Raw genomic sequence first — 25,453 nt, 5'->3', positions numbered from 1 at the left:
TATCAAGAGCTCAGAATGGAACCCAGTTCTAAGCAAAGAAGGGAAAGCAGAAAGGTGAAAGGAGTATATAGAGGGTCGGTACAAGAGCGATGTTCTGGAGGACAATACTATGCAAATGGAAGAGGATGTAGATGAAGATGAAATGGGAGATACAATACTGCATGAAGATTTTGACAGAGCACTGAAAGACCTGAGTCAAAACAAGGCACAGGGAATAGACAACATTCCATTAGAACTACTGATAGTCTTGGAAGAGCCAGTCCTGACAAAACTCTACCATCTTGTGAGTAAAGTGTATGAGGCAGGTGAAATATCAGACTTCAAGAAGAATATAATAATTCAAATCCTAAAGAAAGCAGGTGTTGTCAAATGTGAAAATTACCGAACTATCAGTTTAATAAGTCACAGCTGCAAAATACTAACATGAATTCCTTACAGACGAATGGAAAAACTGGTAGAAGATGACATCAGGGAAGGTCAGTTTGGATTCTGTACGAATATTGGAACACGTGAGGCAATACTGACCTTACGACTTATCTTAGAAGAAAGATTAAGGAAAGGCAAACCTACATTCCTAGCATTTGTAGACTTAGAGAAAGATTTTGACAGTGATGACTGGAGTACTCTCTTTCAAATTCTAAAGGTGGCAGGGGTAAAATACAGGGAGCGAAAGGCTATTTACAATTTGTACAGAAACCAGATGGCAGTTGTAAGAGTAGAGAGGCATGAAAGGGAAAGGAGTCAGACAGGGTTGTAGCCTCTCCCCAACATTATTCAATCTGTACATTGAGCAAGCAGTGAAGGAAACAAAAGAAAAATTTGGAGTAGTTATTAAAATCCATGGAGAAGAAATAAAAACTTTGAGGTTCGTCAATGACATTGTAATTGTGTCAGAGACAGCAAAGGACTTGGAAGAGCAGATGAATGGAATGGAGAGTGTCTTGAAAGGAGGATATAAGATGAACATCAAAAACCAAGGATAATGGACTGTAGTCGAATTATGCCAGGTGATGCTGAGGGAGTTAGATTAGGAAATGACACGCTTAAAGTAGTAAAAGAGTTTTGCTATTTGGGGAGCAAAATAACTGATGATGGTCGAAGTAGAGAGGATATAAAAAGTAGACTGGCAATGGCAAGGAAAGTGTTCTGAAGAAGAGAAATTTGTTAACACCGAGTATAGATTTAAGTGTGAGGAAGTCATTTCTGAAAGTAATTGTATGGAGTGTAGCCATGTATGGAAGTGAAACATGGATGATAAATAGTCTGGACAAGAAGAGAATAGAAACTTTCAAAATGAGGTGCTACAGAAGAATGCTGAACATTAGATGGGTAGATCACATAACTAATGAGGAGGTATTGAATAGAATCAGAGTGAAGAGATGTTTGTAGCACAACTTGACAAGAAGAAGGGACCAGTTGGTAGGACATGTTCTGGGGCACCAAGGGATCACAAATTTAGCATTGGAGGGCAGCGTGGAGGATAAAAATCATAGAGGGAGACCAAGAGATGACTACACTAAGCAGATTCAGAAGGATGTAGGTTGCAGTAGGTACTGGGAGATGAAGAAGCTTGCACAGGATAGAGTAGCATGGAGAGCTGCATCAAACCGGTCTCAGGACTGAAGACCACAACAACAACAACAAATTTCCTATGGTACAATGATGACATCTTCTTGATATGGCTTCATGGCAAAAATGTACTGGAACAGTCTGATGATCACATCAATGGTGCCCATCCCAACATTAAATTGATTACTGAATTAGACAATGAGGCAAGCTTCCATTCTTGGATGTTTTAGTTGAGTGGAAGGCAGGAGGCCAACTTGCTTATTCAGTGTACAGCACAGCACGCTGATTGATATTTGAATGCCAGTAGTTCTTTAGATAAGAAAGTGTTTCTGGAACGTAAGTACACAGAGTGAAGATTATTTTTGGTGACAAACATCTAGATACTAAATTGCAGCACTTGAGACATTCTAAACATTTTCAGGTGCCACCACAGAAAGCTGCCTTGTGAGTTAGCAGAAGATCCCAAACTGGCTGCTTTCCTAATACACTGTGAAGCAATGAGTGGGAAATGAGGATGTGTGCTGCAGGGGCAAGGAGTTATGAGAGACAACATAGCTTTTTGTGGGCCTGGTGTGTGTAGTGTCCTTTGTGAATGTGGCAGCATCTATATAGGTCAAACAATTAGCACAGCTGTGGAGCATTGTACTGAGTACAAGTGACAAGAAATGAAAGAGGAAACCATCTGGTAGAATTTTGCACAGAGCATAATTTAAGCATTATAAAAACTTGGTTTCAGAATCATGAAAGAAAGTTGTATACATAGAAGAGACCTGGAGATGCAAGAAGGTTTCAGACTCAATAAATAATGGTAAGACAGAGATACCTGAACCAGGTTTTACATTGAAAGATGTTTTTAGGGCAGATATGGACTCTGACCACAATTTATTGGTTATGAACTGTAGATTGAAACTAAAGAAATTACAGAAAGGTAAGAAATTAAGGAGATAGGACCTGGGTAAGTTGAAAGAACCAAAGGTTGCTGAAGAGGTTCAGAGGGAATATTAGGCAACGGATGACTAAAGCAGGGGAATGTGATACAGTGGAAGATGAATCATTAGCTTTAAGAGATCAAATAGTGAAGGCAGCGTAACATCAAATATGTAGAAAGGCAAGGTCCAATAGAAAGCCTTGGATAACACAAGAGATACTGAATTTAACCGATGAAAGGAGAAAATATGAAAATGCAGCAAATGAAGCTGATAAAAGGGAATACAAATATCCAAAAAATGAGGTTAACAGGATGTGCAAAATGGCTGAACAGCAGTGGTTACAGAGTAAATGTAAGAGTTTAGAAGCATATTTTCCTAGGGAAAAGATAGATACCACCTACAGGAAAATCAGATATCTTTGGAAAAAAGAGAAGCAGCTGTATGAATATCAGGAGCTCATATGGAAACCAAGCCCAAAGTACAGAAGGGGAAGCTAAAAGCTGGAAGCATTATATAGAGGGTCTTTATTAGGGAGATGAACTTGTAGGCAATACAGGTGGCAGTGTAGTGGGGTGAAGGATGATAAGATCACTCATGGGAAAATTAATGAAGTAGTTCCTGTTACAGATGCAACATTTTAATTGAAGTCAGCTGATAGGTATCCAAGCTTAAAAGATGTCTCCCTAAAAAGGGAACCACCTTCAAAGGAGGTCATGTATTAAAGTAATGAAGGATTTTGCAGATTTCACCATTTTGCATTATAGAAGTGGATGAGGATGAGGATGAAGCTGAGATGGAAGATATGATACAATAAGAAGAATTTGACAGAGCACTCAAAACATCAGTCCCCAGGAGTAGATGACATTCTGTCAAAACGTATGATTTGGGAGAGACAGCCATGACAAACTCGTCCATCTAGTGTTTGAGATGAATGAGGAAGGCAAAATATCATCAGACTTCAAGAAGAATTCCAAGGAAAGCAGATGCTGAAAGATGTGAAAGTTACCACACTATCAATTTAATAAGTCATGGTTGCAAAAGACTAATACAAATTCTTTACAAAAGCATGGAAAAACTTGTAGAAACTGGACTTGGGGATCAGAGAAATAGAGGAACATGTGAGGCAATACTGACCCTATGACTAACCTTAGAAGATAGGTTAAGGAAGTGAAAATCTATGTTTATAGCATTTGTAGGCTTAGGTAAAGTTTTTAAAACTTGAATGGGACACTTTCTTTGAAATTCTGAAGGTACTAGGGGTAAAATACAGGGAGAAAAAGTCTGCTTAGAACATCTGTTGAAACCAGATGGCAGTTATAAGAGTTTAGGGGCATGAAATGGAAGCAGTGTTTGAGAAGGGTTTGAGACAAGGTTATGGACTACCCCCAATGTTATTTAATCTGTACGTTGAAGAAGCAGTAAAGGAAATCAAAGAAAAATTTGAAGTAGGTATTCATATCCAGGAAGAAGAAATAAAAAAAATTAAGGTTTGCCAATGACATTGTAATTCCATAAGAGACAGAAAAGAACTTGGAAGAGCAGTTAAACGGAATAGACAGTGTCTTGAAAGCAGGACATAAGATGAACATCAACAAAAGCAAAACAAGGACAAAGGAGTGTAGTGGAATTAAATCAGATAATGCTGATGGGATTTTTGCTATTTTTGAATCAAAATAACTGATGATTGAAGTAATGAGGATATTAAATGACAATGGCAAGAAAAGCTTTTTCTGAAGAAGAGGAATTTGTTACCATTGAGTATAAATTTAAATGTCAGGAAATCCTTCCTGAAAGTATTTGTATGAAGTGTAGCTATGTATGGAAGTGAAACATGAACAATATGCAGTTTAGACAAGAAGAGAACAGAAGCTTTTGAAATGTGGTGCTACAGAAGAATGCTGAACATCAGATGGGTAGATCACATAACTAATGAAGAGGACTGAAGAGAATCAGGGAAAAGAGAAATTTGTGGTACAACCTAACTAAAAGAAGGTATCGGTTGGTAGAACACACCTGGAAAACTAAGTACCAGTACACGGAAAAAACATACACAAACAGACAATGAGATAAAAGGCGCCATTCTCCAAGTGAAACTGTCACCCATGAAAAAACAGTTATGGACCAGTATACAACAAAAATAAAGCTCAAAGAAAGTCACAACAACACACCCCCTAGGTTAAATGCAGCAACAAGCAGTCAGCAATGGACAGATGGTTGAAAATGACAAAATATTGTGTAATTCGAAGAATAAAACTAAAGCAACCTGGCAAATTACATGGGAAAAAATGTGCACCGGGTCAGTTAATCACAGTAATATAGAGCTGATTGTGAATAAAAATAAACTAACTGACCACTAACATCTGTGTAGTGCTTTCAACAATTATTTCTTTACTATAGCACAGCAGTAAATAAATATACTTCTTGACAAATGAGCCAGCCAGTAACTCAGATCACAAATTTCATCCAAACACATGATTCATGTATCCAGCAACTCCTGAGGAACTGTCAAGAATCCTAAAAAAATTACCTAATAAATATTCAGTGGGTGTTGATGAGATAGCAAATGCTATCATCAAAGCTAGCACAACATTTATTGTGGAACCAATAACAGACATAGTAAATTCACCTTTTGAGAGGGTGTGTTTCCAAATAATCTAGAAACTGCAACACTTACACTTTTGCATAAGAAGTGTTCAGAAATGGATATTGCTAATTATATGCCACTTTCAGTATTGTCAGGCTTCAGTAAAATTATGGAAAAAATGTCCCTTAAGTTTTCGTAAATGAAGAGAGGCTGTTAAGTGACTCCCAGCATGGGTTCAGAGCTGGAAAGTCAACTCAGGCAGCAAATTTTGCCTTCTTAAATGAAGTATTAAAAGCAGTGGATGACAAGCAACATGTATCTGCAGTATTCCTGGTTCTAAGTAAAGATTTCAGTATTGTTGATCATGTCATTCTCTTGCGTAAATTAAGTGATTATGGAATTAGAGGCCAGTCTGAAAGGTAGCTTCAGTCCTACCTTAGTAATCATGCATGCATATCTTAATACACTGATCCAGCACCAGCAGGCTAATCACAATTTCTGAAAAAACTGTGGCAGTTAACTTCCACACCACACAAAACCTCCATCCTGCAAACCCTGTTCTCACTATCAAAGGAAAAAATGTGTCAAAGGTTAGTCGTACAAAATTTCTAGACATTAATGTTCAGGCAGATCTGAAGTGGGACGTGCATCTACACAATTTAAATAAGAGATTGGGTTCACTAGCATATGCTGTTAGGATCCTCACTCTGAATGCAAGCTGCTCATCAGTGCTGACAATGTACCATTGTAGTGTACAGTTGGTAACTATGTACAGAATGATATTTTTGGGAATTCCACAAATTCTGCAAAAAGATTTAAAATACATAAAAAGTTTATCAGGGTGATTAAAAAACAGCTAAATAAGAGGGTTCCTGTAGACCCATTTCTAAAACTTTCAGAATATTTACGCTGTCTTGCTTATATATATATATATATATATATATATATATATATATATATATATATATATATATATATAAAGATTCCAGGACTTACCAAGTGGGAAAGCGCCGGCAGACAGGCACATGAACAAAACACACAAACACACACACAGAATTACAAGCTTTCGCAACTGGCAGTTGCTTCGTCAGGAAGGAAGGAAGGAGAGGGAAAAATGAAAGGGTGTGGGTTTTAAGGGAGAGGGTAAGGAGTCATTCCAATCCCGGGAGCGGAAAGACTTCCCTTAGGGGAAAAAAAGGACAGGTGTACACTCGCACACACACACACACACATATCCATCCGCACATACACAGACACAAGCAGACATATTTAAAGGCAAAGAGTTAAGGGCAGAGATGTCAGTCAAGGCGGAAGTACAGAGGCAAAGAAGTTGTTGAAAGACAGGTGAGGTATGAGCGGCGGCAACTTGAAATTAGCGGAGGTTGAGGCCTGGCGGATATCGAGAAGAGAGGATATACTGAAGGGCGAGTTCCCATCTTCGGAGTTCGGATAGGTTGGTGTTGGTGGGAAGTATCCAGATAACTCGGACGGTGTAACACTGTGCCAAGATGTGCTGGCCGTGCATCAAGGCATGTTTAGCCACAGGGTGATCCTCATTACCAACAAACACTGTCTGCCTGTGTCCATTCATGCGAATGGACAGTTTGTTGCTGGTCATTCCCACATAGAAAGCATCACAGTGCAGGCAGGTCAGTTGGTAAATCACGTGGGTGCTTTCACATGTGGCTCTCCCTTTGATTGTGTACACCTTCCGGGTTACAGGACTGGAGTAGGTGGTGGTGGGAGGGTGCATAGGACAGGTTTTACACCGGGGGCGGTTGCAAGGGTAGGAGCCAGAGGGTAGGGGAGGTGGTTTGGGGATTTCATAGGGATGAACCAAGAGGTTACGAAGGTTAGGTGGACGGCGGAAAGACACTCTTGGTGGAGTGGGGAGGATTTCATGAAGGATGGATCTCATTTCGGGGCAGGATTTTAGGAAGCAGATAACCAGAGCCACTTCCTCATCCCCTCAAACCCAGAACCTCTCACAGAAGAATCCCAAAAGTGCCCCACTTGTAACAGAATACTTCCCAGGACTGGATCAGACCTTGAATGTGGCTCTCCAGCAGGGATACGACTTCCTAAAATCCTGCCCCGAAATGAGATCCATCCTTCATGAAATCCTCCCCACTCCACCAAGGGTGTCTTTCCGCCGTCCACCTAACCTTCGTAACCTCTTGGTTCATCCCTATGAAATCCCCAAACCACCTTTCCTATCCTCTGGCTCCTACCCTTGTAACGGCCCCCAGTGTAAAACCTGTCCTATGCACCCTCCCACCACCACCTACTCCAGTCCTGTAACCTGGAAGGTGTACACGATCAAAGGCAGAGCCACGTGTGAAAGCATTCATGTGATTTACCGACTGACCTGCCTACACTGTGACGCTTTGTATGTGGGAATGACCAGCAACAAACTGTCCATTCGCATGAATGGACACAGGCAGACAGTGTTTGTTGGTAATGAGGATCACCCTGTGGCTAAACATGCCTTGATGCACGGCCAGCACATCTTGGCACAGTGTTACACCGTCCGAGTTATCTGGATACTTCCCACCAACACCAACCTATCCGAACTCCGGAGATGGGAACTCGCCCTTCAGTATATCCTCTCTTCTCGATATCCGCCAGGCCTCAACCTCCGCTAATTTCAAGTTGCCGCCGCTCATACCTCACCTGTCTTTCAACAACTTCTTTGCCTCTGTACTTCCGCCTCGACTGACATCTCTGCCCTTAACTCTTTGCCTTTAAATATGTCTGCTTGTGTCTGTGTATGTGCGGATGGATATGTGTGTGTGTGTGTGTGTGCGAGTGTACACCTGTCCTTTTTTTCCCCTAAGGGAAGTCTTTCCGCTCCCGGGATTGGAATGACTCCTTACCCTCTCCCTTAAAACCCACACCCTTTCATTTTTCCCTCTCCTTCCTTCCTTCCTGACGAAGCAACTGCCAGTTGCGAAAGCTTGTAATTCTGTGTGTGTGTTTGTGTGTTTTGTTCATGTGCCTGTCTGCCGGCGCTTTCCCGCTTGGTAAGTCTTGGAATCTTTATTTTTAATATATTTTTCCCATGTGGAAGTTTCTTTCTGTTTTATTTATATATATATATATATATATATATATATATATATATATATATATATATATATATATATATATATATATATATACACAAAGATTCCAAGACTTACCAAGCGGGAAAACGCCGGCAGACAGGCACAAGAACAAAACACACAAACACATACACAGAATTACTAGCTTTCGCAACCGATGGTTGCTTCTTCAGGAAGGAGAGGGAAAGACGAAAGGATGTGGGTTTTAAGGGAGAGGGTAAGGAGTCATTCCAATCCTGGGAGCGGAAAGACTTCCCTTAGGGGGAAAAAAAGGACAGGTGTACACTCGCACACACACACACACGCACACATATCCATCCGCACATACACAGACACAAGCAGACATATTTAGGCAAAGAGTAAGGGCAGAGATGTCAGTCGAGGCGGAAGTACAGAGGCAAAGAAGTTGTTGAAAGACAGGTGAAGTATGAGCGGCAGCAACTTGAAATTAGCGGAGGTTGAGGCCTGGCGGATATCGAGAAGAGAGGATATACTGAAGGGCGAGTTCCCATCTCCGGAGTTCGGATAGGGTGGTGTTGGTGGGAAGTATCCAGATAACTCGGACGGTGTAACACTGTGCCAAGATGTGCTGGCCATGCACCAAGGAATGTTTAGCCACAGGGTGATCCTCATTACCAACAAACACTGTCTGCCTGTGTCCATTCATGCGAATGGACAGTTTGTTGCTGGTCATTCCCACATAGAAAGCGTCACAGTGCAGGCAGGTCAGTTGGTAAATCACGTGGGTGCTTTCACACGTGGCTCTCCCTTTGATCGTGTACACCTTCCGGGTTACAGGACTGGAGTAGGTGGTGGTGGGAGGGTGCATAGGACAGGTTTTACACCGGGGGCGGTTGCAAGGGTAGGAGCCAGAGGGTAGGGAAGGTGGTTTGGGGATTTCATAGGGATGAACCAAGAGGTTACGAAGGTTAGGTGGATGGCGGAAAGACACTCTTGGTGGAGTGGGGAGGATTTCATGAAGAATGGATCTCATTTTGGGGCAGGACTTTAGGAAGTCGTATCCCTGCTGGAGAGCCACATTCAAGGTCTGATCCAGTCCCGGGAAGTATTCTGTCACAAGTGGGGCACTTTTGGGGTTCTTCTGTGAGAGGTTCTGGGTTTGAGGGGATGAGGAAGTGGCTCTGGTTATCTGCTTCTGTACCAGGTCGGGAGGGTAGTTGCGGGATGCGAAAGCTGTTTTCAGGTTGTTGGTGTAATGGTCGAGGGATTCAGGACTGGAGCAGATTCGTTTGCCACGAAGGCCTAGGCTGTAGGGAAGGGACCGTTTGATATGGAATGGGTGGCAGCTGTCATAATGGAGGTACTGTTACTTTTTGGTGGGTTTGATGTGGACGGATGTGTGAAGCTGGCCATTGGACAGATGGAGGTCAACGTCTAGGAAAGTGGCATGGGATTTGGAGTAGGACCAGGTGAATCTGATGGAACCAAAGGAGTTGAGGTTGGAGAGGAAATTCTGGAGTTGTTCTTCACTGTGAGTCCAGATCATGAAGATGTCATCAATAAATCTGTACCAAACTTTGGGTTGGCAGGCTTGGGTAACCAAGAAGGCTTCCTCTAAGCGACCCATAAATAGGTTGGCATACGAGGGGGCCATCCTGGTACCCATGGCTGTTCCCTTTAATTGTTGGTATGTCTGGCCTTCAAAAGTGAAGAAGTTGTGGGTGAGGATGAAGCTGGCTAAGGTGACGAGGAAAGAGGTTTTGTGTAGGGTGACATGTGATCGGCGTGAAAGGAAGTGCTCCATTGCAGCGAGGCCCTGGACGTGCGGGATATTCGTGTATAGGGAAGTGGCATCAATGGTTACAAGGATGGTTTCCGGGGATAACAGACTGGGTACAGATTCCAGGCGTTCGAGAAAGTGGTTGGTGACTTTGATGAAGGATGGGAGACTGCATGTAATGGGTTGAAGGTGTTGATCTACGTAGGCAGAGATACGTTCTGTGGGGGCTTGGTAACCAGCTACAATGGGACGGCCAAGATGTTTGGGTTTGTGAATTTTAGGAAGTAGGTAGAAGGTAGGAGTGCGAGGTGTCGGTGGGGTCAGGAGTTTGATGGAGTCAGGTGAAAGGTTTTGTAGGGGGCCTAAGGTTCTGAGGATTCCTTGAAGCTCTGCCTGGACATCAGGAATGGGATTACCTTGGCAAACTTTGTATGTAGAGTTGTCTGAAAGCTGACGCAGTCCCTCAGCCACATACTCCCGATGATCAAGTACCACGGTCGTGGAACCCTTGTCAGCCGGAAGAATGATGATGGATTGGTCAGCTTTCAGATCACGGATAGCCTGGGCTTCGACTGTGGTGATGTTGGGAGTAGGATTAAGGTTTCAAGAAAGACTGAGAGGCAAGACTGGAAGTGAGAAATTCCTGGAAGGTTTGGAGAGGGTGATTTTGAGGAAGAGGAGGTGGGTCCCGCTGTGATGGAGGATGGAACTGTTGCAGGCAGGGTTCAATTTGGATAGTGTCCTGGGGAGTTGGATCATTAGGAGTGGGATCAGGATTATTTTTCTTCGTGGCAAAGTGATATTTCCAGCAAAGACTACGAGTGTAGGACAGTAAATGTTTGACAAGGGCAGTTTGGTGGAATCTGGGAGTGGGGCTGAAGGTGAGGCCTTTGGATAGCACAGAGGATTCGGATTGGGTGAGAGGTTTGGAGGAAAGGTTAACTACTGAATTGGGGTGTTGTGGTTCCAGATTGTGTTGACTAGAATTTTGAGGTGTTGGGGGGAGTGGAGCTGGAAGTGGGAGATTGAGTAGATGGGAGAGACTGGGTCTGTGTGCAATGAGAGGAGGTTGAGGTTTGTTGGAAAGGTTGTGGAGGGTGAGTGAGTTGCCTTTCCGGAGGTGGGAAACCAGGAGATTGGATAGTTTTTTGAGGTGGATGGTGGCATGCTGTTCTAATTTGCGGTTGGCCTGTAGGAGGATGCTATGTACAGCCGGTGTGGATGTGGGAGAGGAAAGATTGAGGACTTTGATTTGGGATAGGAGTTGACGGGTGTGTTCATTGGCCGAGTCGATGTATAGGTGAAGGATTAGGCGGGTGAGGGCTATGGATTGTGCTGTTTGGAACTGGTATAAGGACTGATGGAAAGAAGGATTGCAGCCAGAGATGGGAGCTTTAAGTGTGAGGCCTTTGGGAGTAATGCCAAACGTCAGACAAGCCTGAGTAAATAAAATATGGGAGCGTAATATGGCTAGGGTGAAGGCATTTTTTCGGAGGGAATGTAAATAAAATTTAATGGGGTCGTTGTAGGGATGTTGTGATGTGGACATGGTATTAGAAGATGGAAAGGGTAATATGAGGTTAAAGTGAAAGTAAATAGAAATTTATATAGGGAGAGATAAAGGTGTGAAAAAAGTCGAAAAAGTGTTGGTTTGAGATGAGCTATGTTGATCCTGTGCTGAACTTAGGTTGGTGAACAACAATGGGTGCAAAGGTTAGGTAGTTATGTTGTCTCCAGATACGTTAAAGGGTGGGAAAATTCAAGAAAAATTCGAAAAACATTTTTCGAAAAAAGTTTCGAAAGAAAAAAAAGTTTCGAAAGAAAAAAGGTTTCGAAAGAAAAAAAAGTTTCGAAAAAATAATTTCCGAAAAAATAAAATTCTAAAAAATTTTCCGAGTAAAATCTCGACAAATATGTGTGTAAATGTATACAAAGGACTGGTTGTGGACTGGCAGGTTATGAGAATGAGGCTAACAACTGTTTGATGAAGAAATAATAACGTGTAAACCTGTGGGAAGCTGCTAAAAAATGATCGGTTATGTGGGAAAAACGGGAATGGAAATAAAACGAAAGTTGTTGGAAATAACTGAGATGGTTGTTTAATGGGTGAAAGCAACTGAAGCTGTGAAATAGTATTCACGAGTTTACACGAAATGTTTGTAAACTTGGAACAGTGGATTTTATAGCAGCGGTTATGTTGAAAGCGTTAAAAAAATTTTAGGTTATGGTTTGGAAGTAAATTACGTATTATTGAGTATAATTAGGCAGGATAAAATGTAGGGTAGATTCGGAAAAAGGGAAGATGAATACAAAATGAAACTACTTGTACAAACGAGAAGACAAAAGTAAGATGACAGAGAGGATTTCGAAATGCAACAGAGACAATAACAAACGTAATTGTTGGGTTCAAATTAATGATGATGTAAATAAAATAGAAAGAAACTTCCACATGGGAAAAATATATTAAAAACAAAGATTCCAAGACTTACCAAGCGGGAAAACGCCGGCAGACAGGCACAAGAACAAAACACACAAACAGACACACAGAATTACTAGCTTTCGCAACCGATGGTTGCTTCTTCAGGAAGGAGAGGGAAAGACGAAAGGATGTGGGTTTTAAGGGAGAGGGTAAGGAGTCATACCAATCCCAGGAGCGGAAAGACTTCCCTTAGGGGAAAAAAAGGACAGGTGTACACTCGCGCACACACACACACACACACACACATATCCCTCCCCACATACACAGACACAAGCAGACATATTTAGGCAAAGAGTAAGGGCAGAGATGTCAGTCGAGGCGGAAGTACAGAGGCAAAGAAGTTGTTGAAAGACAGGTGAGGTATGAGCGGCGGCAACTTGAAATTAGCGGAGGTTGAGGCCTGGCGGATATCGAGAAGAGAGGATATACTGAAGGGCGAGTTCCCATCTCCGGAGTTCGGATAGGTTGGTCTTGGTGGGAAGTATCCAGATAACTCGGACGGTGTAACACTGTGCCAAGATGTGCTGGCCGTGGACCAAGGCATGTTTAGCTTTGCCACGAAGAAAAATAATCCTGATAACACTCCTAATGATCCAACTCCCCAAGACACTATCCAAATTGAACCCTGCCTGCAACAGTTCCATCCTCCATCACAGCGGGACCCACCTCCTCTTCCTCAAAATCACCCTCTCCAAACCTTCCAGGAATTTCTCACTTCCAGTCTTGCCTCTCAGTCTTTCTTGAAAAACCTTAATCCTACTCCCAACATCACCACAGTCGAAGCCCAGGCAATCCGTGATCTGAAAGCTGACCGATCCATCATCATTCTTCCGGCTGACAAGGGTTCCATGACCGTGGTACTTGATCGTCAGGAGTATGTGGCTGAGGGACCGCGTCAGCTTTCAGACAACTCTACATACAAAGTTTGCCAAGGTAATCCCATTCCTGATGTCCAGGCAGAGCTTCAAGGAATCCTCAGAACCTTAGGCCCCCTACAAAACCTTTCACCTGACTCCATCAAACTCCTCACCCCACCGACACCTCGCACTCCTACCTTCTACCTACTTCCTAAAATCCACAAACCCAAACATCCTGGCCGCCCCATTGTAGCTGGTTACCAAGCCCCCACAGAACGTATCTCTGCCTACGTAGATCAACACCTTCAACCTATTACATGCAGTCTCCCATCATTCATCAAAGACACCAACCACTTTCTCGAATGCCTGGAATCCGTACCCAGTCTGTTACCCCTGGAAACCATACTTGTAACCATTGATGCCACTTCCCTATACACGAATATCCCGCACGTCCAGGTCGTCGCTGCAATGGAGCACTTCCTTTCATGCCTATCACCTGCCACCCTACCTAAAACCTCTTTCTTCGTCACCTTAGCCAGCTTCATCCTCACCCACAACTTCTTCACTTTTGAAGGCCAGACATACCAACAATTAAAGGGAACAGCCATGGGTACCAGGATGGCCCCCTCGTATGCCAACCTATTTATGGGTCGCTTAGAGGAAGCCTTCTTGGTTACCCAAGCCTGCCAACCCAAAGTTTGGTACAGATTTATTGATGACATCTTCATGATCTGGACTCACAGTGAAGAACAACTCCAGAATTTCCTCTCCAACCTCAACTCCTTTGGTTCCATCAGATTCACCTGGTCCTACTCCAAATCCCATGCCACTTTCCTAGACGTTGAACTCCATCTGTCCAATGGCCAGCTTCACACATCCATCCACATCAAACCCACCAACAAGCAACAGTACCTCCATTATGACAGCTGCCACCCATTCCATATCAAACGGTCCCTTCCCTACAGCCTAGGCCTTCGTGGCAAACGAATCTGCTCCAGTCCTGAATCCCTCGACCATTACACCAACAACCTGAAAACAGCTTTCGCATCCCGCAACTACCCTCCCGACCTGGTACAGAAGCAGATAACCAGAGCCACTTCCTCATCCCCTCAAACCCAGAACCTCTCACAGAAGAACCCCAAAAGTGCCCCACTTGTGACAGAATACTTCCCGGGACTGGATCAGACCTTGAATGTAGCTCTCCAGCAGGGATACGACTCCCTAAAATCCTGCCTCGAAATTAGATCCATTCTTCATGAAATCCTCCCCACTCCACCAAGAGTGTCTTTCCGCCATCCACCTAACCTTCGTAACCTCTTGGTTCATCCCTATGAAATCCCCAAACCACCTTCCCTACCCTCTGGCTCCTACCCTTGCAACCGCCCCCGGTGTAAAACCTGTCCTATGCACCCTCCCACCACCACCTACTCCAGTCCTGTAACCCGGAAGGTGTACACGATCAAAGGGAGAGCCACGTGTGAAAGCACCCACGTGATTTACCAACTGACCTGCCTGCACTGTGACGCTTTCTATGTGGGAATGACCAGCAACAAACTGTCCATTCGCATGAATGGACACAGGTAGACAGTGTTTGGTGGTAATGAGGATCACCCTGTGGCTAAACATTCCTTGGTGCATGGCCAGCACATCTTGGGAAAAATATATTAAAAACAAAGATTCCAAGACTTACCAAGCGGGAAAACGCCGGCAGACAGGCACAAGAACAAAACACACAAACAGACACACAGAATTACTAGCTTTCGCAACCGATGGTTGCTTCTTCAGGAAGGAGAGGGAAAGACGAAAGGATGTGGGTTTTAAGGGAGAGGGTAAGGAGTCATACCAATCCCAGGAGCGGAAAGACTTCCCTTAGGGGGAAAAAAAGGACAGGTATACACTCGCGCACACACACACACGCACACATATCCATCCGCACATACACAGACAAAAGCAGACATATTTAGGCAAAGAGTAAGGGCAGAGATGTCAGTCGAGGCGGAAGTACAGAGGCAAAGAAGTTGTTGAAAGACAGGTGAGGTATGAGCGGTGGCAACTTGAAATTAGCAGAGGTTGAGGCATGGCGGATATCGAGAAGAGAGGATATACTGAAGGGCGAGTTCCCATCTCCGGAGTTCGGATAGGTTGGTGTTGGTGGGAAGTATCCAGATAACTCGGACGGTGTAACACTGTGCCATTTTCATGAAAGGGAGCTTCTTACAAAAGGAAAATCTCTTTAGACACAGGTATGATATAAACACACAAGAAACGTGTAAGAAGATGGACCTACACATGAACACAGTAAACACAGACTTATGCGACAGAGGAGTGTATCATACTGGAGGGATGTTATATAACCATTTGCCTTCTTACCTAAAAAGCAAACCAACATTATGTGCATTTAGAATAAAGTCAAAACGGTTCTTGCTTGGCCACTGCTTCTATTCTTTGTCTGAATTTATGAAGCATCATAGTAAGTAAACCTCATTTACCAAATTTTACTAATTGTGCTTTCATAATATGGTTTACATTGTGCTTATCACGTCATCTCACTTAATAACTGCTATTATCACATGCAGAAGCAACACAGTACACCAACCTATATAATTATGCATTTTGATTATGTCAAAAATGTAGTCAACATGACTACTGTATTGTAAATTAATTAGGTTTACCACTGTCCTGTATCACCTGTACAAACAATGTACTAAAATGATCAGCTGAACAAATAAACAATTAAATACATTCTGAGGCAACAAGAGATTACCAATATAGTACTGGAGGAAAGCATGGGAGTTATGGGTGGGGCTGGGGAGGGGAGGGGGGGGGGGGGGCAGTTGATGTAAATGGTAGGTATAGACTTAAGAGATTAATATGGTAAGCAGATTTAGAGGGATGTAGGTTGCAGTAGTTGTTTGGAGATGAAGAGCCTTGCACAGGATAGAGTAGCAGGGAGAGATGCATCAAACCAGTCTTTGGACTATAGACCACAACAACAACAGTAGTATCCTGATCAGAAGCTGATAACCAATAAATACAACTTTTTTGTTTGCTAACAAATTTTACTATTATATGTTTTTATACACATTTCATTATTACACATATTAAAATACATTGTCTATAAACATTTATAAAAGAGACACGTAAAAATTTGAAGGAAATTGGTCAAGTACTACGTGTGGTCTTTGGTGACAATGTTCCACATTTATATATTATATATACAGGGTGAATTATCTAAAATGTGCACTGCAGGTACTGTGGAAACGGGAAGTTTTATTGATGTAAAGAATGGATTATAGTCAGGGGTTCATCCTGTTAGCCAGTGGACAGCCTACTGTAATACCTAGAAAGTGTATTCTCTGTACATATCAACACATCTCAAATGTAACAATCCCAACTGAAATTAACAAAGTAAAAGTACTGTAAGTGAGAATGTCATTAGTATTTGTTGCAGGATTCTCATGCAAGTCATTTACAAGATATATTTTGTAAAGTTTCCACACCAACACTTGTTTGTACCATGGAACCTGTGTAGTTGCTATGTATGACACTGTTATGTCTTCTTACAATGTACTTCTGTGCTCCTTGAATGCACTGTGATTTGCTAGTCAGATAATGTGTGATGGCCCAAGCAGAGGTCATGAGTGGGCAATGGGATTTACCAGTGCAAAAAAAGGTGACATGCTCATGGTGTATGGCATGTGAAGGAAGAATGCTGTTCATTCTAGTACAGTGTATGTGGCAAAATACCCCAACATACATCAATCACCTCAGCAATTTTTTATCAACCTCTTCAACTGGTTATGTAAAAGTTGTAGTCTAACCTCTATACTACATAACAGAAGGAAACAAGTGACAACATAAGAGGGGGAAATTAACATTCTCACTGCTAATATAGTCACTGCAAACATTAGCTCCTGTGCAATTGTACAAGGATGTGGCATCAGTCAGGCAAGTGTCCTGCACATTCTCCAAGAAAGTAGGTTCCATCCCCATCACATCTTGTAGCTGTTTCACCTGCTTTCTATTTCTTCATTTGTTGTCCTCGGTGTGGACATAATGCATCGCTACACTTGCTGAAAATTGGTGGTTGTAATTTGGACACTGGCTAAAGTAAATAACGTAACTCACTGATGCACAGTTGCATTTTACAATACTTTAATTTGTCTTTTCACAACCCCTAATAATACATAGTTATACGTGTATGCCCAATGCATTATTTAAACTTTCAATAAGCCTCATTAATGGTTTGCAGGTGAACTTCCACATACTGCTACAATAGTTTTCTGTTGAACATATATGAGCAGTGAAAACATAACCACACAGTTCACAGTCCTTCAAATAAATTGAACAGTCACTGTCATTGCTTTAACACATGACATATTGGTGTAACACTCATTTCACTGTTAAGTTGATACATTGTTGTTGTTCTAAGAAACACAGGTTCCACATCTGAAACTCGGCTGCAGTCTGACTGTCTTGTAACCAAAGTTCAGGCCCTTATATATCGTCACAATAATAGGTGCTAAAACTATACATTGTTTAAAGTTTAATTTAAAGAAATTACAATTAAAACTTAACTCATGAAATTAACTGACTACAGTGAAACATTGGTTCTTTTTAACAGTTGCTCCTACTACAATAGTTAGGCCGAATTATTTGTTAAATCATGAAATTAACGTATATAGTTACACAAACAATACTTTTGATAAAACTGTTAATTGCTTTGGAATTAACTAAGGTCTGGCTTTGCTAACAAGTTTTCAAATAGAACCAAATAGATACTTCAAGAACACAATTAGTTCTTTCTCCATTATGTTTATAATTAGTACAGAATTTATATTTGTTCATACATCAACAATAGAATTTAAGTTATGAAACAATTACTGATTTTTACCTTGTAACAAAAGATACTAGCAAGTAATAGTTAAAATAAACTAGATAATCAATTACATATGTAAATCTAAGCAAAAAATTAGATCTGGTGTTATATTCTTTAAAACTGAGGACCAACCTTTCTCTTTTATGAAAATGCAGATAAAATTCAAGTATGCTAATGGTACATAGTTAAACAAAAAAAAAAAATGAATTTGAGGAGGCAGATGGCAAAACAAGGTGCGAATTAAAACTCTTCCAGTTTGTTTCATAACAATCTCTCTCCATCAAGAGTTAGTCAGAAATGATTATTATAATTGTGTTAAATTCTGTTTTTAGGAATAAGACAGGATACTCCAAATGTATTCCATATCTTGTTTAGTGATGAAGCCACATTTATCAATCATGACCAGTTACACCACAAAAACATGTACTATTGGTCTGTTGACAATCCCTACTGACATAATCAGACGGAATTTCAGCATCCATGCAGTGTAAATGTGTGGTGCAGAATAGTGAACCATCATCTCATAGGTCCACTTTCCATAGACAGAACACTGAGTGGGTACAAGTGCCACAGCATCCTAACAGACTATCTTCCACAGATTCTAGAAGACTTACCTCTCCAGACTAGGAGGAATCTGTGATACCAACATGATGACTGAACAGCTTGAAGTACCACCGCATGTCTTTATGATTTCTTTCCAAATCATTTTATTTAACACAGACGACCTATACCTTGGCTGCCCATTCCCTGGATTTGAAACCTGTAGAATTTTTTCTGAGACGAAAGCTGAAAGACAATGTCTACAATGACATATCAGCTACATCTGAAGATATCCAACAATGTCTCATTGCAGCCTGCTCGGACATTTCTGCTGGAATGTGATGTTCTACAGTCATTTCATACCAGATGGAAGCGTCTGTTGCTGCTTCCAGTGGTCATTTTCAACACAACCTGTGATGGTCAATTGTGCATGCTACCACAGTTACTGTACACATGTCGGTGGGAATTTTCAAAAATACAATATTTCATAAATGACTTGCACTAGAATCAGGTAACAAACACCATTGACATTCTAATTTACCCTATCTTAAGACTGTTAATGTCAATAGGTATAATTCCATTACAAATACACTTCCTAAGCGTTATTTCAATTTGTTTATTGGCTAAAAATATAAACCCCTGACTACCAATCCTTTCCGTGAAAACCACCCATCAATAGCATCTTTCATTTTCGGAATATTTGCAGTACAAGCTTTAGGTGATTCACTCTGTATCTTACTACATCAAAAAATATACAGCATGCAGTTCTTGTTGACGTCTTCAATCCACATACTGGTCTGATGCAGTTCTCCATGCTACTCTATCCTGTGCAATCTTCTTCATCTCCAGCTAACTACTGCACCCTACATCCTCATGAATCTGCTTAGTGTATTTATCTCTCGGTCACCCTCTATGATATTTACCCTCGATACTGCCCTCAAATACCAACCTGGTGATCCCTTGATACTTCAGAACATGTCCTACTAACCAATCCCTTCATCTAATCAAGTTGTGCTACAAATTCCTCTCCTCCCCAATTCTGTTCAGTACCTCTTCATTAGTTACGTGATGTACACATCTGATCTTCAGCATTCTTCAGTAGCACCATGTTTTTAAAGCTTCTGTTCTCTTCTTGTATACACTATTTATCATCCACAGATGGCTACACTCCATACAAATACTTTAGAAAAGACTTCATGCCACTTAAATCTTTACTTGACATTTATAAATTTCTCTTCTTCAAAAACACTTTCCTTGCCATTGCCAGGTTACATTTTATATCCTCTCCACTTTGACCATCATCAGTTATTTTCCTCCCCAAATAGCAAAACTCATCCACTACTTTAAGTGTCTCATTTCCTAATCTCATTCCCTCAGCGTCATCCGATTTAAGTAGGCTACAGTCCATTATCCTCATTTAGCTTTTGTTCATATTCTTCTTACGTCCTCCTCTGAAGGCACTGACCATTCTGTTCAACTGCTCTTCCAGGTCCTTTACTGTCTCAGACACAATTACAATGTCATTGGCAAACCTCAAAGTTTTTGTTCTTCTCCATGGATTTTAATACCTACTCCAGTTTTTTTCTTTTGTTTCCTTTACTGATTGCTCAATACATAAAGTGAATAACATTGGGGAGAGGCTACAACCCTGTCTCACTCCCTTCCCAACCACAACTTCCCCTTCATGCCCCTTAAGTTGTATAACTGCAATCTGGTTTCTGTACATATTGTAAATAGACTTTTGTTCCCTGTATTTTACCCCTGCCACCTTCAGAATTTGAAAGAGAATATTCCAGTCAACATTGTAAAATGTTTCTCTAATTTGCTAGAAACATAGGTTTGCCTTTTCTTAATCTATCTTCTACGATGAGTCATAGGGTCAGTATTGACTCACATGTTTGAACATTTCTACAGAACCCAAACTACTCTTCCCCTAGGTCGGCTTCATCAGTTTTACCAATCGTCCGTAAAGAATTAGGTAATTTTCACATCTGCAACACCTGCTTTCTTTGGGATTGGAATTATTATATTCTTCTTGAAGTCTGAGGATATTTCACCTGTCTCATACATCTTGCTCACCAGATGGTATAGTTTTGTCAGGACTGGCTCTCCCAAGGCCATCAGTAGTTCTAATGGAATGTTGTCTACTCCCGGGGCCTTGCTTCAACTCACGTCTTTCAGTGCTCTGTCAAACTCTTCATGCAGTATCGTATCTCCCATTTCATCTTCATCTACATCCTCTTCCATTTCCATAATATTTTCCTCAAGTACATCGCCCTTGTATAGACCCTCTATATACTCCTTCCACCTTCCTGCTTTCCATTCTTTGCTCAGAACTGGGTTTCCATCTGAGCTCTTGATATTCATGCAAGTGGTTCTCTTTTCTCCAAAGATCTCTTTAACTTTCCCGTAGGCACTATCTATCTTACCCCTAGTGAGATAAGCCTCTACATCCTGACATTTGTCCTCTAGCCATGCCTACTTAGCCATTTTATTTTGCACTTCCTGTCGATCTCATTTTTTAGACGTTTGTATTCTTTTTTGCCTGCTTAGTTTGCTGCATTTTTATATTTTCTGCCTTCATCAATTAAATTCATTATCTCTTCTGTTAGCCAAGGATTTCTACTAGCCCTCGTCTTTTTTCCTACTTGATCCTCTGCTGCCTTCACTATTTCATCTCTCAAAGCTACCCATTCTTCTTCTACTGTATTTCTTTCCCCAATTCCTGTCCATTGTTCCCTTATGCTCTCCCTGAAATTCTGTACACCTCTGGTTCTTTCAGTTTATCCAAGTTCCATCTCCTTAAATTCCCACCTTTTTGCAGTTTTTTCAGTTTTAATCAACAGTTCATAACCAACAGATTGTGGTCAGAGTCCACATCTGCCCATGGAACTGTCTTACAATTTAAAACCTGATTCCTAAATCTCTGTCTTACCATTATACAATCTATCTTAAACCTGTCAGTATGTCCAGGGGTCTGCCATGTATACAACTTTCTTTAATGATTCTTGAACCAAGTGCTAGCTATGATTAAGTTATGCTCTATGCAAAACTCTACCAGGCGGCTTCCTCTTTCATTTCTTAGCCCCAATCAATATTCACCTACTATGTTTCCTTCTCTCCCTTTTCCTACTCTCAAATTCCAGTCACCCATAACTATTAAATTTTCATCTCTCTTCACTACCTGAATAATTTCTTTCATCTCATCATACATTTCATCAATTTCTTCATCATCTGCATAGCTAGTTGGCATATAAACTTGTACTACAGTAGTAGGCATGGGCTTCATGTCTATCTTGGCCACAATAATGCATTCACTATGCTGTTTGTAGTAGGTTACCCGCATTCCTATTTTCCTATTCATTATTAAACCTACTCCTGCATTACCCCTATTTGATTTTGTATTTGTAACCCTGTATTCACCTGACCAAAACTCTTGTTCCTCCTGCCACCGAACTTCACTAATTCCCACTATATCTAACTTTAACCTATCCATTTCCCTTTTTAAAGTTTCTAACCTACCTGCATGATTAAGGGATCCGACATTCCAAGCTCTGATCCATTGAACGCCAGTTTTCTTTCTCTCGATAATGACATCCTCTTGAGTACTCCCTGCCCGGAGATCCGAATTTGGGACTATTTTACCTCCGGAATATTTTACCCAACAGGATGCCATTATCATTTAACCGCATGTTCATAATACTTGAAATAATAGAAACATAGACCTACCATACACAAGGTTGGCATCAACACAAAAGAGCCATAAAAACCTTAGCTTGAAATTTTATAACAACCTATAAAAGGCTGTGAGAGAACTACCGATGAGTAACTTTAAGCAAACAATAGAAGTGTGGTTCAAATGTATGCCATATTACTCACTTGATGAGTTTCTAAACAGGGACACAAAAGAGATATGCTATACAAACAAAAATCTGCCATATGAATTATACCTATTTGTTTGTGACAGTAATGTACCAACAAAGACTTTTTACATGGATACATAAGATGTAGTATAAGTATATCTTGATACTATTGTATATTTAACTGTTTTGATATATTATTATTATTATTATATTCCTTTCTCAGACATTATGACTGGTTAAAAATGGAAAGTGACATGGACCTTCATCAAGTGTGACTTCCTTTTAACTGTGTGGTATATGTTATATTGCATTTAGGAACCTTTGGGTAATTGAACATGTATCAATAAATATGGATTTCTGTAGTTGTATATATGCATTTGGATGTAGCTGTATTGCATTGACGTACTGTTGGATATTGGGTGGTATGTCTCCTGTAGTTAATAGTATAATTGGTTCAATGACAACTTTACCCTGATGCCACATGTCCTTGACTTCCTCAGCCAGTTGGACGTATTTTTCAATTTTTTCTCCTGTTTTCTTCTGTATATTTATTTTATTGGGTATGGATATTTCGATTAGTTGCGTTAATTTCTTCTTTTTATTGGTGAGTATGATGTCAGGTTTGTTATGTGGTGTTGTTTTATATGTTATAATGGTTCTGTTCCAGCATAATTTGTATTCATCATTCTTCAGTACATTTTGTGGTGCATACTTGTATGTGAGAGCATGTTGTTTTATTAGTTTGTGATGTATGGCAAGTTGTTAATGTATTATTTTTGCTACATTGTTGTGTCTTCTGGGGTATTCTGTATTTGCTAGTATTGTACATCTGCTTGTGATGTGATCTACTGTTTCTATTTGTTGTTTGCAAAGTCTGCACTTATCTGTTGTGGTATTGGGATCTTTAATAATATGCTTGCTGTAATATCTGGTGTTTATTGTTTGATCCTGTATTGCAAAAATGAATCCTTCCGTCTCACTGTATATATTGCCTTTTCTTAGCCATGTGTTGGATGCGTCTTGATCGATGTGTGGCTGTGTTAGATGATACAGGTGCTTGCCATGTAATGTTTTCTTTTTCCAATTTACTTTCTTTGTATCTGTTGATTTTATGTGATCTAACTGGTTGTAGAAGTGGTTATGAAATTGCAGTGGTGTAGCCGATGTATTTATATAAGTGACTGCTTTGTGTAGTTTGCTAGTTTCTGCTCATTCTATGAAGAATTTTCGTGAATTGTCTACCTGTCCATAATGTAGGTTTTTTATGTCAATAAATCCCCTTCCTCCTTCCTTTCTGCTTAATGTGAATCTTTCGGTTGCTGAATGTATGTGATGTATTCTATATTAGTGGCATTGTGATCGTGTAAGTGTATTGAGTGCTTCTAGGTCTGTGTTACTCCATTTCACTACTCCAAATGAGTAGGTCAGTATTGGTATAGCGTAAGTATTTATTACTTTTGTCTTATTTCTTGCTGTCAATTCTGTTTTCAGTATTTTTGTTAGTCTTTGTCTATATTTTTCTTTTAGTTCTTCTTTAATATTTGTGTTATCTATTCCTATATTTTGTCTGTATCCTAGATATTTATAGGCATCTGTTTTTTCCATCACTTCTATGCAGTCGCTGTGGTTATCCAATATGTAATCTTCTTGTTTAGTGTGTTTTCCCTTGACTATGCTATTTTTCTTACATTTGTCTGTTCCAAAAGAAATATTTATATCATTGCTGAATACTTCTGTTATCTTTAGTAATTGGTTGAGTTGTTGATTTGTTGCTGCCAGTAGTTTTAGATCATCCATGTATAGCAAATGTGTCATTTTGTGTGGGTATGTTCCAGTAATATTGTATCTGTAATTTGTATTATTTAGCATGTTCGATAGTTGGTTCAGAGCAAGGCAGAATCAGAAAGGACTCAATGAGTCTCCTTCGTATATTCCACGCTTAATCTGTATTAGCTGTGATGTGATATTATTTGAATTTGTTTGGATATTAAGTGTGGTTTTCCAATTTTTCATTACTATGTTTAGGAACTTTATCAATTTAAGATCTACTTTGTATATATCCAATATTTGTAGTAACCATGAGTGGTATGAGTGTGCAATGTAAGTGTTAAATAATTTAGTTAGATGTGAATGTGTAGAGGCGAACTTCTTTAGCCAGAAATTTGCCATTTTATCTTTTCCAGGGGCTTTTCAACTGTGATTAGAATTAATTGCTTAGGTGACTTCATGTTGCAAAATTACCACTTCAGGCATTTGTGGAATCATCTTGTATGTGTCTGTTTCTGCTTGTATCCACCATGTATGCCTGTTATGTTGTACCAGGTTTGACCATATGTTGCTCCAGAAGTGTTCCATGTCTGTTATGTTTGGTGGATTGCCTATTTTAATGTGTGTGTTATCTATTGTCTGGTAAAATTTCTTTTGGTTTGTGTTGAATGTTTGGTTTTGTTTCATTCTATTTTTACTTTGTTTGTATCTTCTAAGTCGTTTGGCCAATGCTTGTAATTTCTGCATCTTTTCATCTAATTGCTCTATCGCTTCTTGTTGCGAGATTTTACCTAACCTTTTTTGTTTGTTTTTTTTTCCGACATTTAATTTCTTATAAATTATGTTAGCTGTCCGATGTCTTTTCTCCGTTTTTCTATTCTGATCTGTAGCCTGTGTTGCCATGCTGGTTTTGTGGGTTTCTTCTGTGAGTTGGTTGGTTCTGACCTCTGCCTAGTGTGTATATTTAGTGTAGCGAGTGCTGCTATATAAACTAGTAGTTGTAACTTTTCCACTGTTGTGTTTTCATTTACTTTGTTGTGTATGATTGTGCTGATAGTTTTTATTGTTGTTTTGACTTGTGGGTTATTTGGCGGTCTATGCAAGAATGGTCTAATGTCTGTATTTGTGTCTTTGTATTCTA

General features: G+C 40.5%; 1 protein-coding gene across 3 annotated transcripts in view; it reads right to left on the bottom strand.

Annotated features, from left to right (window-relative positions):
- The window catches only part of LOC126267327 (uncharacterized), an 87,934-nt gene extending 72,836 nt beyond the window's left edge, over positions 1-15,098 (bottom strand). The window contains exon 1 of one of the 3 annotated variants that reach the window (XM_049972433.1): positions 14,954-15,098. Coding sequence is in view for 1 of the 3 variants with exons in the window: in XM_049972430.1 (XP_049828387.1) it covers positions 8,265-8,316 (52 nt within the window). In the remaining 2 variants the exon portion in view is untranslated. Of the gene's footprint in view, positions 1-8,264; positions 8,453-12,416; positions 12,542-14,953 lie in introns of those variants that run through there. The other 2 variants (XM_049972431.1, XM_049972430.1) reach the window with 2 other exon arrangements.
- Positions 15,099-25,453: the final 10,355 nt, after the last annotated feature.

This window comes from Schistocerca gregaria, chromosome 4 (genome assembly GCF_023897955.1).
Source record: "Schistocerca gregaria isolate iqSchGreg1 chromosome 4, iqSchGreg1.2, whole genome shotgun sequence".
Classification (NCBI taxonomy): domain Eukaryota; kingdom Metazoa; phylum Arthropoda; class Insecta; order Orthoptera; family Acrididae; genus Schistocerca; species Schistocerca gregaria.
Note: the sequence above shows the minus strand (reverse complement) of the source record. Positions and strands in the feature narration are given on the sequence as shown.